The sequence below is a fragment of the Aythya ferina genome, assembly GCF_964211825.1.
Source record: "Aythya ferina genome assembly, chromosome: 9".
Lineage (NCBI taxonomy): Eukaryota > Metazoa > Chordata > Aves > Anseriformes > Anatidae > Aythya > Aythya ferina.
This window is the reverse complement of record NC_140305.1, coordinates 23,424,697-23,437,298: the sequence shown is the minus strand read 5'-3', so window position 1 is coordinate 23,437,298 and position 12,602 is coordinate 23,424,697. Positions and strand designations below refer to the sequence as shown.

Below are 12,602 nucleotides of genomic sequence, written 5' to 3'. Positions count from 1 at the left end.
ATGTGTTTAACAGCCGACGCAAAGGTCATTTGTCAGTTCAACATTTCTCCTTTACTGTCAGAAAATAATCAGAAACAAAAGCGTTTTGCAAGCACTGCGTAATCAGTCAGTCAAAAGGACTTGAAGCTGTCTAAGAGCAGTGATGAAAGCTTGTTTTAATTAACATAAGGCTCAGATGGCTCTCTGTAAGGTGTCCTACCCATCATCTACAGCATTAATAGCACAGCCCTCGTTAGCCTCCGACATCAATCCTGCTCTGCTGTCAGGGGAGAGACATTCCCAAGTGCAGCGATGAACGCAGCCACACAGAGACAGATGGATCCCGAGCAAAACAAGGCCAAATGGTTATTAAAAAAAAAAAAATTAAACACACACACACAAAAAAAACAACCCTCCAAGTCATATTCTGTAATACTTTTAGCTATTTGACTAAATTCACCCAATGACCTTTCTGTGGAGTTGCTGTTGGATGAGTGGTGCAGGGCCCAGTCCTGCCTGGGGCAATACAGATACCTTACTTTAAACACCACACAAACAGAACTGTGGAAAATCCAGAAAAATGGTGAGATGTGTGTGGTAGTATTGTCAGAGTGGGTCCCTGCAGCTGGCACCCTGAGCTAGTTTGCTGCTCTGCTCTTCCTGCCACAAAATCCCAAGTTTATCCTCACTGTTCAAATGGGGCTGCAAGAGGGCTGGGTTTTAACTCCATGCTTTTAATCAGTTCGTCAGCAGTTTCTGAAGTGTTTTTTTGTTAATTGATGACAACCCGTGAATAGATCCCACTTCAATTTGTGCAGTGTGTACCCAAGCAGATAGGTGTGACTCTCCTTTACGGGCCTCCCAGCACCCAGGGGCGCGGGCTCTCTCCCGTTACCAGGGCGGGCAGTGGGTGCTGCCTCACGCAGGCTCTGTGATGATACACATTGCCCTGGGGAACTGCCCATTTTTCTTCTGTGTCAGCTGATAAGCAGTGTCTGAGCTTTAAGTGTTTTTACATTCACGGTGTGTGTATGCTTACCTACAAGTGTGCGACTAGTTGCACGTGCTCGAGGGCATTTTATCTTGTGATAAAATACTTTATGAGAGAACTCCCGACTCTTCTGAGCCCGTTCTGGAGCAGACTGGGGCTAAGCACTAACAATAATATATTTTCTCAGTGCTTCAGGGCATAAATTTGGTTGATTTTCTGCAATTAACAGATTCATTTTAGATGATCTGAGAGATCTTCCATACTAAACCTAGTTTTTTGCTGAGGTGCAACTGTAGATGATACATTTTTTTTGAGACACAAAGTAAATATTCCAAGGCAGTCTTTATCAGAGACTCAGTTAAAGAAAAATGGAAATCAGATGCAGCAGTCATTGCTTGCAGATCTCTCTCTTTTGTTCAGATCAACAGTTACTAGAAAATAAAGAGTTTCTTGATTGTACTAATGTGATTATCCCATTTTCCGTGCAACAATAGCAATTTGATTTCAAAGTGTATTTGTAAATACCATGCCTTTCATGTTTAAACATATTTCCTTTCCTTTTGTGCATGTGTGCTTAGAACACTGCGCAGCTGGATCACATCTTTCCTTTTGAGGAGGCTCGGTGTGTTATCAATCTTCAGCTCCTCTGTCCACGTCTTTATATAAATTGCACAGCAGAAATTATCAAAGAGAGCTCCTCTCTCCAGCCACCTGCCTGGCACATCGCTGCTGCAGCCTTACTACAGCCTTACTTCTGGGAAGAATCGCTCTGGGGAACATCGAGGAGGACAGCAATGTCCTGGGACATCCAGGTGTAAAACTGCTGAGCCATCTTACCTGGGATCGCAGTCGTGTCCTGGCTGCTGGGGATGAGGATTCATGTTGGCTTCTGGGGGCAGCCTGGGCTAGGAGGACAAAAAAGGGTCTGGGAACTGATGATCCTGTCCTGTAGAGGGCAATTCCAGGCTCAGCAGCCCCTCTGTGTTCCTAAATACAATCTCTCCGTGCAGCCTGAACAAGCCGAAAGAGCCTCTGCAGTGACCTTGCCATAGGCATCCCGCTCTGCTCCAGGCTCGGCTTTAATCCTGTGTGCACCTTCTGCTTCCTACAAAGATCGAACCAGTGACTCAGCCCGCTTTGCATTGGCCTTGAGAACGGGATTCTGGGATGCTGGCTTCCTACAGCTATTAGGGGCTGCAGGCCGTGGGATGCTTAAAAAACTACCTGAGATGCTTAAAAACGACTGCAGCAGTGCCTCTGCCCGCCCCGTGCTCGCTCCTGACTTGATCAGGCGAGGGGTGTGTGTGCAGCCGCCGGCTGAATCACCCCGGGCACACGCTGCAGATAAGAGCTGATCAGTGAGACAGTGCCAGGGACACGGAGCTGGCTGGAACCAGCTGTAACTTGCACCAGGAAGGGGGAAAAGGCGCTGCGGGTCCAGCTGTTCCCTCCTCCTGCGGCTGACGCAGCACTGCCACGGGACAGCCGACCCATGACCCCGGGAGCCCCGCTGCACTGCGCAGTCCCGAGGGCGAGTAAAGGGGGCAATGCCAGGCACTGCACGAACGCCTGGTCTGTAGTTCTGCATACAGCCTGTAAGATTTAAAACCCACTGAGTTGCAGCCAGGATTTATTGCCATCCTGCGGGGGAGGACAGTTCTCTTCCAGCGCGGCTGCTCACTGGTGCCTCTGGGCGCAACCTGCCAGCGGTGCTTTAGTGAAACTCTCAGCGCAGCACTTAAATTAAATCCCATCTTTCCGTGTGCTCCTGGAGCCAGACCTGCTGTCCTGACTGGCAATTCCTCAGCACCGATAGGTCTCAGCGAAAGAAAAAGACACAGAGCACCTCAGAAAATACATCAGACCCTAAAGCCCGGTGCCCTGAATATGCAGCTCCTGGTTCAGCTTCATCATCCTCTGCCCATCAGCTCAGCAGGGGGAAGGTGCCTCTGCTCGGTGGTGAAAAACAAGCTGAAGTGAGGCAGAAAAATCTGTGATAAATTAGCGTGGAAAGTGTTAATGGAGCCAAATGTCCTGAGCTTATTGGATTAGGGAAGTCAAACTAATTTTTAAATTACGCCTCGAGAGTGGGAAAGTTGATATTGTTAGCCATTTATCTGACACAACAGAAAAGTCTTAATGGCTGTCATCTTAGCACATTAGGAAAACACTGTCAAAGCTCTTGCTGACAAGATGCTTTCTTAGGGGCTATTAATTATATTGCATTATTAGCTAACTACAGGATGGGAACATACTTTGCATGTTAACTAAAGTGCAATGACCATTTAGCTAATAAGTATGACTTGGTCTTTTAAACCTTAATGATTAGCAACTTAATAAAACTGTAACAGAGATAAAAATAATGATTGAACAAGCTGTGTCATAAGAGCAAGTTTCAGCTGGAACTCACATGTAGCGAGGGTAGATAAAATGCTAATTGCAGCCTGATGGGATGAGACAGACGTAGACACGGCTGCAGAGCTAACAAACTCCTCTGACCCTTCCCTGCATTGCCATGCACGGTACAAGCACAGTGTGACAGCTCAGCCCGGTGTATCTGCTTCATCCATCCCCAGCAGCCCCGGTGAGGACAGGGATTGCCGTAGCATTTAGCAGCACCCAGCTCTGCGCACCCTCTCCCAGGCTGCTGCCTGCCCCATGGACAGCACAACCATTAGCAGAATTAATTTGAAACATCCCAGGACGAGCAAAACATCGTCTCTGGGGGGCTATACAGGTAAATGAATGAGAACAGCAAAATGCACCAAGGCGTGTTGTCCAGCTGTGGTCTGAGAAGGTGAGAGAGGATGCCCCGTGGGGGTCCCAGCCTGGAAGAAGACTCGTTTCCCTTTCTCCTGGCTGAAACTCAGCACGACCAAGCGAGGAAATGTCCCGTTAGCCTGCAGGAGGCCCAGCACACCGGCAGCAGGCCGTGGAAAAGCAGCTGGGTGGGAGGAACTTGCTGACGTGTGGTGCCTGCTAGCGCTGAGGCTCCCGTGGCAAGCTACCTGGCCTGGGCTGTAGCTCAGCCAAAAGCTTCACAGAGAATTTTTTTTTTTTTTTTTCAATAGGCAAATCAGGCTCTCTGCTGGCATTCATTTTGCGATAGGCAGGAAAACACAACCTGCCCGGCTCAGAGCCTTGCTCAGTTAGTGACCCCGCACCGCTGGGTTAGGAGCTCTGAATCCAACCCACCACTGGGGCCCAGTAGGGATGTTTGGGGACGGTGGGTGCCATGTGGAGCCCTCCCTGCCGCTGCTGCCCCATCCACCTACCCTAATAGTGGGGCAAACACACCTCGAGCCCCGTCCCTCCCACAGGCTCCCCCTGCAGAGGCACAGCACCAGCTGTGAGGCTGCCCCAGGCTCCGTGCAAGCAGAGCGGTGTCTTACAGCAGAGGGCTTGCACAGCAATTGCTGCCTGCGGAGCAAACGCACCCTGCCAGCAAAACACCTCCCATCTGGAGCTGGACATACGGCTGGGATGTACGGACAGGAAAAAAAACACAACAGCACAAGCCAACAGATGCCACAGATGTTGTTCATTGCCACCTTTATGTAACAGACATAGATAACCGCTGTTATTGCAGGCATCCCGGGAAAGCCTCCGGTGAAATCTCCTTGCTCCAGTGTGCACACAGGGCCAGCTGCTGGGCCAGGGGAACCTCGTGCCCGTGCTCCAGCTGCTCAGAAGGAACCAAAACTTGCCTTAGGGTCTTAATGCCAAGTACACCCAGGAAGGAGGTTCAGGCCTGTGGAAAGTCCATGAACCTTCTTGCCTGAAACCAAAGCCACGGCAGCCGGCTGTGGTCCTCCTTGGCCCACCTCTTCTCATGCCTTTCTTCATCTTTGATCTTCGCTTACACCATGGCCCCTGCTCACTCGCAGTTGCTGTGAGCTCACGGTGACCCAGCAGTGCTGGTGCCTCCTCTTTAAATAAATACGGGGTGTCTGTCCTGAGGAGCTTGCTGGGCAGTAGCCGGGTGTCACACCAGGGAACGTGCAAACCTTAAAAGCTCGAGCGGAGAGCAGAGAGCAGCACATTTTCCCCCAGAAGGAAGAAAAGTCCTCACAGTTTGCTTTTGTCACCTGGCATTCTCTCACACAGAAGCAAAATGAGCACGAACAAGGCTACAGAAACACAGCCACCTCCCCCCCACACGCTGAAGCACAGCCAGCAAACGAGACCCCAGCGGTGCCAGGCAGGGGGCACCTCCCAGTCAGTGGGGCAGGAGCCATTTACCCTTCGGGGTCCCCTTAGCTGTTACGGTTGGCCTGAGCACCATAAATCATGACAGGAAGATGGGCACAGAGGGTGGGGAAGGAGGGCAGCGAGGGAGGGGAGCGAGCAGCCATGGCTGCCCCGTCCCCGCGGGGCCTGTGTCCCTCAGCACCGCGGGCGCTTGGAGCCGCCGGCACCGCTGCCTCGCTGCTGGTTGCCCAGGGCCTCAGCTCGTTCAGCAGGAGGAAGCGGTGAGCATGAGAAGAAAAAGTGAAGGCACGACGCCTCAGCATCACCCCACACGGTCCCTTCGCTCCAGCCGGGCGAGGGCCCTGCTCGATGCAGTGCTTTCCCCGCTAGTACGGCTATCAGCTCAGCACGATGCGAGGCGTGGGGACACGCATATAACGTGTTCATCCCGTGCTTCCCCCGGCTCTTCCTGAGCCCGTCTGTGCCCGTGGTGTCAGAGCAAAGCGCCAGGTGGGCACCTGTGGCTGGAGGGTGCAGGCGGCCGCAGTCAGCAGTCCCCCTGGGCTGCCGCCTGCCAGGGTGGCGCAAAAGGAGACTTTTGCCCAGCGTTTCCCGCAGCGCCTGAGGGAAGCCCAGGCTCCGTCCCTTCTTTCTGCCTGCGTGGCCGTGCCTACGCCACCTCGCCGCCTCGCAGCTCTTCCAGCTCGGTCATGGTCTTGGCCTGCAGCTTCTTGCGGCGGAACACGGCCGCGATCTCCTCGAACGACTTCCCCTTGGTCTCGGGTACTTTGAGGTAGGCAAACAGGAGGAAGACCAGAAGCAGGACGGCGAAGATGACAAACACGTACGATCCGCACAGGTCCTGCAGCGGGGCGAGTGAGAGCAGGGACACGGCCGTCAGCACCACGGGTGGCTTCTCGTCACCCCACCCCAGATGATTTGGAGACCCGGGGGACACATGCACACCCCACTAACCTGCCCTTGGGCCCTATAGGTATTGGTACCATTTTCCCGAGGTTTCTTACCGCAATGTACTGGAAGCACATCCCCACGATGAAGTTGCAGGCCCAGTTGCAGAAGCCGGCGATGGCGATGGCGGCAGGGCGCGGGCCTTGGCTGAACAGCTCGGCTACGATAAACCAGGGGATGGGCCCAGGCCCCACCTCGAAGAAGATGACGAAGAGGAAGATGGCGATCATGCTGACGTAGCTCATCCAGGCAAACTGGCTCTGCAAGAGGACACGCTCGGCGTTACGGCCCCAAAATGACTCTCTCATTAGTTATCGCTAATTTATTAGGTTTCTTTTTCAGATTTTTCCCCCTGCTCAGGCAAGTGGGGGCTGGACGTGTGTCATTGAGACTCTGAATGTTTGTGCTGGTGCTGGCTGGGTGTGTGGTGGGACTACAGGGGACAAAGAGTGCGATGTCTCAAGGCACTGCCCTCATCAGAGACAGCTCCAGCTATGGCTGTGTTGTCCCTTCTGAGGACAAATGTCTTCCAAGCTTCTGTGAGAAGAAGCTTCAAAGCTTTCCCCTCGAGGGCTGGTTTGTCTTCTCTCATTTGCAAGCCACAGAGATAACGTGAGGAGTGAGCCTTACCAGGAGCACGAGTCCCACCGTCATGGCCACGGCGCTCAGCAGCATGCCCATCAGGCCAGCCAGGAACAGGGAGCGCCTGCCCGCCTTCTCCACCAGGAACACCTGCAGAAACACACAGCCGGTCAGCTGCCTGCTCTCGGGAGCTTCCACCAGGTCCATCGGCAGCAAACAGCCTGAAACAAACTTCTCCTACACGTGTATTTCTGGCTATGGACTTATTTTTCCCCTGCATCTATATTTGTCACTTCACCCAGTGGGGAGATGCAGGCAGCCCCAGAGGACAACGAATCTGTTTGTCCTAAGATACCCTCTGAGGCTGCCTGCTCCTTCCCTTCTGCTCTAAAGGACACCTTTGGCCATTACCTCAACCTCAGACATCTTTTTTTCTGCAATTATAACAAATGCTCCCAGGGGATGGTCTCATTGCTGGCGGCAGATCATCCTCCCTTCTCCCTTGCCAAGCCCTGCACGGCCGTCAGTGCTTCTGCCTTTTGGTCAGGGTCTGTCATTCATTGACAGATGCGGGTAATTTTTAAAGGGCTTATGGCCAAAAGAAGCAAAGAGCAAATGTCCCCAAGGTGGATCTGGGACTGAAGAGACCGTCGGAGCTGGATGCAGCCCTCCTCCGGCTGCACAGCCTCTGTGCCTTGTTTCACCGTAACCACTCGGGGTTTCTCCTCTGCATGGGATCTGCAATGGACTTTCTCTAAAGAAGTTTTACCCCAATGCCATCCATAGGGTGGGCAAAGATCTTTTAGGACTGCGTATTTCTACAGGGCATCTAGTCCCACTTCATGGTGAGCAAAAGTCCTTTGCTCCCTTATGCTCTCTAGAAATAGGAGGGAAAGGGCATTTCCTGCTCTTCCTATATTAATGGCCACATTAAAAAATAATTATCTCCTGATTGGAATTGTGTTAATCCTCCCAGGAGAGAGACAAGTGGAGGGAAAGGCAAAGAAAACTGGAGCCACCCTTTTATTGCTACGGAGTAGTGCCCAGAGCTGATGAGAATTGCTCTATTATTTTATTGCTGTGGAATAGCCTTCAGATATCAATCATGCAGATGCTGTGTGCTTAGGGGTGGGAAATTGAAAGAAAACAGATAAGAGAGATTGCGAGCTGCTGGCTTTACTCCAGCCCCTGCCTGCTCCTCGGGGAAATCGGACCCGCAGAATGTGTCTCGAAGGCAAATTTTGGTTTTGGGGCAGCACTGAGCTACCTGAGCATCCCCGAGCAAGGCAACGCAGCTTTCATTCATGGTGCATTCAGCAGAGCTGTTTGGCAGCAATGAGCCCTGTTTCAAGGCTTGGTTTTCCAGACGAGGGAATGCCCAGGGAATGATTTTTTTCCCATAGGGTGTGCAGGGTGGGCCCTGCAAAACTGCGACCCCCCCAGCCCTGGGATAAAATCGTGTTTCAAAGTCAAATTGCTGCTCACCCGTTTTTGTAGCCTAGGGCAGAACTATTTACTTACAGAGATAACAGTGAAGACCGTGTTCACCACTCCAACGCCAATGGTTGCATAAACGGGTTGGTCAACTCCGGCTCTCTCAAAAATGTTTGTAGAGTAGTAGAAGATCTATCAAAATACAGCGGGACGGAGGATTAGGTAACAGGGCAGGGGGAACTTTTTGTTCTCCCCAGGGAAGAGCTGCTCTTGCTTGGCTGAGATTTGAAGCGATTTAATTGCAACCGATCTTTCAAATTGTAATGATTTGGTACAATAATTAAAGCTGAAACTTTCCAAGAAACCTGAGGGAGTTAAAAATCCCGTTGCAATTCCCCTCCTGAACTATGGCATTTGCACGTGGAAAACTTTTCTTCCGTGCAGCCCCGTGTTTAATCTTGAAAACCAGACCCCCAGCACGGCGTGTTGGAGGCAAACACCTTGGTGGGACTGAGCTTTAGAAGGATTTTAAAAGACTCTTGCTACAGTGGAGTGACTCTGGTCCCGCCCTTCTCTCTAAGAATAAGGCGATTCCTGCCTCGTGGAAGTTAAGGACAGGAGGTGAACGTGGGTTTCTTTAGAGACAAAAGGATTTGGGAGGCTCACCGCATTGATTCCCGAGAACTGCTGGGATATCTGGACCATCAGCGCCACGATGACGGCCTGCCGGTACTTCGAGGAGGTGAAAAGCTGCCCGATGGAGACTTTCTTCTCACTCGCCGCTTCTTGCTTTTCTTTCTCCATCTCAGCAATCTCTTTCATCGGGTCACAGTTTCCTCGGAGCCTTTTCAGACCTAACGAGAAAAAAAAAAAAAAGATGAACCATTGATTATGGAGCAGCCACGGCCACGCTGCGAGATGTGTGAGCTGCTGCAGGAACTGCTCGGGGTTTGCTGCGTGATTGCAGTCGTGGGGATTTCCTACAAAAGTGTGGCAACAGAAAACCCTGCACCTGCTAGATGAAAGCCCTGGGGTGGAGAGGAGCAGTGTGGAAAGGAGCAGCTGCACCCAGGGACACCTGTGAGCCCTCAGCCAGGCTCTCCCCTCGGTGTTTAATACCACGGACGGTGTGAAAACAGCCCCAGACGAGCCCAGAGGTTGTGTCTTACTCTTTTTGGCCTCCTCCACCTTCCCCAGCTTGATGTAGAGGTATCGGGGGCTCTCGGGGCACAGCAGGAGCAGGAAGAACTGCAGCAGGGCGGCCACGCCGGACAGCCCCAGGAGCAGGGGCCACATCTCATCGTTGCCGAGGAGGAAATCCAGCCCCAGGACCTGCAATAATAGGGTCAGGTTTGAGAGGAGATTTACCCACAGGTTCCCAGCTGGGGTATCCCCAACCACTGCGATACCCTCTCTGCCCTGTGCCTTCTCCTCCTCACCTGGCTGATGAGGATGCCCGTGACGATCGCCAGCTGGTGCAGCGTCCCCAGCGCTCCGCGGAGGGCGGTGGGAGAGACCTCGCTCACGTACATGGGCACGAGGCCGGAGGAGAGCCCTGCAGGGAGCACACGGGGCGTCAGCACCCCGGGACGGCAGCTCCGTGGTCAGCAGAAACCTCTCCCCAAACCGGGAGGGAGGACGGAGCCCACATCCCATGTCCCACGTCTCACATCCCATGTCCCACATCCCACATCCCATGTCCCTCATCCTGCCCAGCCTGCCTCCCGCGGGGCCAGCAGCGCTGTGCACGTGAACACGGGCAGCCCGGCATGGAGCAGAGCTGCTGGGAGCAGTTATTGCGGAGCAAAGAGCTCTCTCCAGTCTTTCCTTGACCCGTCAGAGTGCAGCGCTGCCTTTACACGCCAGTACCAGTGATAGCGAGCCGCATTTCTGAGCTGATTCCGATACAATCCCCTATTATCTGCCTGATATCTTCTCCTCCCTATCCGTGGAGCTCCTGTACTAGGTGCAGCCGGCTGCAGATAGTGCTGTTGTCCGGGGAACCTTTCAAACACCGTGAGTAACAGCGCGCTATGTGACAGCCACCACCGAGACCCAGCCTTGACATCAAGGCGCTGCTCCCCGCTCCCTTCTGGCGCGAGGGAAACCGAGCTGATTTTATGACCGAGCTGGCCCAAACACCCCTGGGGAACACCCCGGATTGAGGAGGACGGGTGTGTGGGGGGAGAGGCGAAGTGCCACCTGCCAAACCCCTCGGGAACCCCAAAAAATATTAAAAAAAAGAATAAAGTTACAAAAGGTGAGAAGCCCTCAGTGTGCACTCACCGCAGTACAGCCCCGTGATGGCCCTGCCGGCGATGATGAGGATGTGCGACGGCCCGAATTTGGCCAGCCCCATGAGGAGGTTGCCCACGATGGAGAGGACGTTGACCACCAGCATGGCCTTCACCCTGCAGGGAGGCAGCACCGCTCGGCCCTGCGCCCCCAGCACCGCCGCAGGAAAGAGCCAGCGGGGAAAGGGCGACGGGGACACGCAGCAGGGGGGCAGTCAGGGTACCTAAAACATGTTATAGGGCCGGGGGAAAGCCTATCCAGAAACCTTCCTCTTGCTTTTGTCATACAGGGAAAGGTGGGATCAGTAAATGCTGCTCGTTGATCTCTGGTCTGAGAGCTCAAATAAAACATCTGATAAATTATTTAGGGTTTTAATAAGTCAGAGCTCTGGGATGCTTGGAGCGGTATTTTGGAAGTTTGAGGGGTTTTTCATTGTATTAGGAAAACCAGCATGAGTGGCGTTTCTATAAGAAGGACACCGTTTTTTGGAGGAAAACAAACAGGCAAACAGAAAGGCTCCGGCTCTGTCTAAAGTCTGAAATTCCTGGCGAGGGGTCTGGGTGCCGTGACTCGCCTGGGGAGAGCTCGGGAGCAGGGAGGGCAGGTGGAGGACTTCCAGCCCCGGGCTCTGCGCTCACAGAGAGCCATAAATACCTGAGGAAACGAGGCCGGTGCCTCCCAGCCCTCCACCCCCCCCGGCGCCCCACGGAGACCCCCTCAGGTGCGTGGGGCCATGCAGCAGCCTCCTCGTTAGAGGGCAAACCAGAGCCTCGTGGCCGGCACGCAGGAAAAATCGGGGTGAAAGATGCCCTTTTTGCCTCAAACGGGGGGGTGGGTGGGTGGGGTGGGTGGGCTGCTTCTCACCTCCCCAGCCGGTCGCCGATCCAGCCCACGGTGAAGGAGGACACCATGCCACCGATGGCGAACACGGACACGGAGAGGGACCAGAACATGGTGAGGACGTGCGAGGAGGCGGCCGGGTCCTCGGGGGGCACGAGCATCCCCTCGGTGCTGCCCCAAGCCCCTGTGCCGGGGACGGTGCTGGGGACGGTGCTGGGGATGGTGCTGGGGATGGTGCTGGGGACGGGGCCGTCCTCCTCGGAGGCGTTGGTGGCCAGCCTGTCCATGGGGACGATGCCCAGCACGCGCGCATAGTGAGCTTCTATCACCTGCAAAGAGGAAAATCGCCGTCGGCTCACGTCTGTACCCCCCCGGCTGTGTTTTGGGGTGTTTTCCACCAGGGAATGGGGACACCCCGGGGTTCCCCAGGCTCCTGACCCTGCAGCCCGGCTCGGCGCTTACCTTCTGGGGCGCGTTGATGACGCCCAGGCTGTAGCCGTACTGGAAGAAGCCCAGCACCGCGGTGAAGACAGAGAGGACCAGCGTTCCCGTCAGGTGCTGCCGAGGGAGCAGAGAACAGCCTCAGCCCCTGCCCTGCCCCAGGACCCCCGGGTGAGCCCCCGGGGTCGCTCTGCGCACAGAGCAACCTGAGCCCACCGCCCTGCTGGTCCCTGGGGGCTTTGTGGGGCCGGCAGCAGGAAGGGGCACAGCAGTGCTGCTGGAGCAGAGCAGCTCAAAAAAAAAAAAAAAAAAAAGATTTTGGGGCCAAGATTTTGTTTTTCAGCAATCCCATTCCAAATATCTTTTCCCTTCATCGCGGTTGAGATTATCCCTTAAGGTGACAAAGTTCTTAAAAAATAGCAGCAAATAATCCCTCGGCCCCTTTGCCCCTGCTCTGTACACAAACCTCACAGGCCAGATAATTAAGGGGGAAAATTTTGTTGGCTTTGCTCTTAGCGGGCAATAAATACCACCCCTGGGTGCTGGTTTCCCTTGGGAATTCCAGTGCACAGGCCGTGCTGGGCTGTGGTTACCTTCTCCGCTTGCATTTTGCTTTTCTTTTCCATCCCTCGGTTCCTCCGCTGCGCTCCTGGCTCTGTCCTGGGCTGCGGGACGAGGGCTCAGTGCAGGAGGAGGGACAGCGGGAGCAGCAAAGAGGTTTGACACGGGAGATGGAGCTATATCACCTCCAGGGTTAATGAGAAACCCGTCTCCCCAGCACTTATATCCTCCATCTGGCCGGCCCTGAGCCCTTCCTGCCAATCCCGTGAAATTTTGGGGGGGACAAACGAAAGAACGGGACGGCCCCAAAGACAGGGGG

The 12,602-nt window shown here is 54.0% G+C and overlaps 1 protein-coding gene across 1 annotated transcript; it reads right to left on the bottom strand.

Moving 5' to 3' along the window:
- Nucleotides 1-4,492: 4,492 nt before the first annotated feature.
- SLC2A2 (solute carrier family 2 member 2) lies at nucleotides 4,493-12,475 on the bottom strand. The gene is made up of 11 exons (XM_084530184.1): nucleotides 12,316-12,475; nucleotides 11,744-11,839; nucleotides 11,306-11,610; nucleotides 10,433-10,557; nucleotides 9,586-9,701; nucleotides 9,316-9,478; nucleotides 8,813-9,000; nucleotides 8,234-8,338; nucleotides 6,761-6,862; nucleotides 6,187-6,390; nucleotides 4,493-6,023 (listed from the first exon to the last, which is right to left on the bottom strand). The coding sequence occupies exons 1-11, from the start codon at nucleotides 12,346-12,348 to the stop codon at nucleotides 5,832-5,834; spliced, it is 1,629 nt and encodes a 542-aa protein (XP_084386310.1). The 5' UTR covers nucleotides 12,349-12,475; the 3' UTR covers nucleotides 4,493-5,831.
- Nucleotides 12,476-12,602: the final 127 nt, after the last annotated feature.

Coding starts and splice junctions, on each gene's coding strand:
- SLC2A2 (XM_084530184.1), bottom strand. CDS start 12,348: ATGGAAAAGAAAAGCAAAATGCAAGCGGAGAAG. Junction 11,840..12,315: donor GCAAAATGCAAGCGGAGAAG/GTAACCACAGCC, acceptor CTCCCTCGGCAG/CACCTGACGGGAACGCTGGT. Junction 9,001..9,315: donor GGTGGAGGAGGCCAAAAAGA/GTAAGACACAAC, acceptor TTTTCTCGTTAG/GTCTGAAAAGGCTCCGAGGA.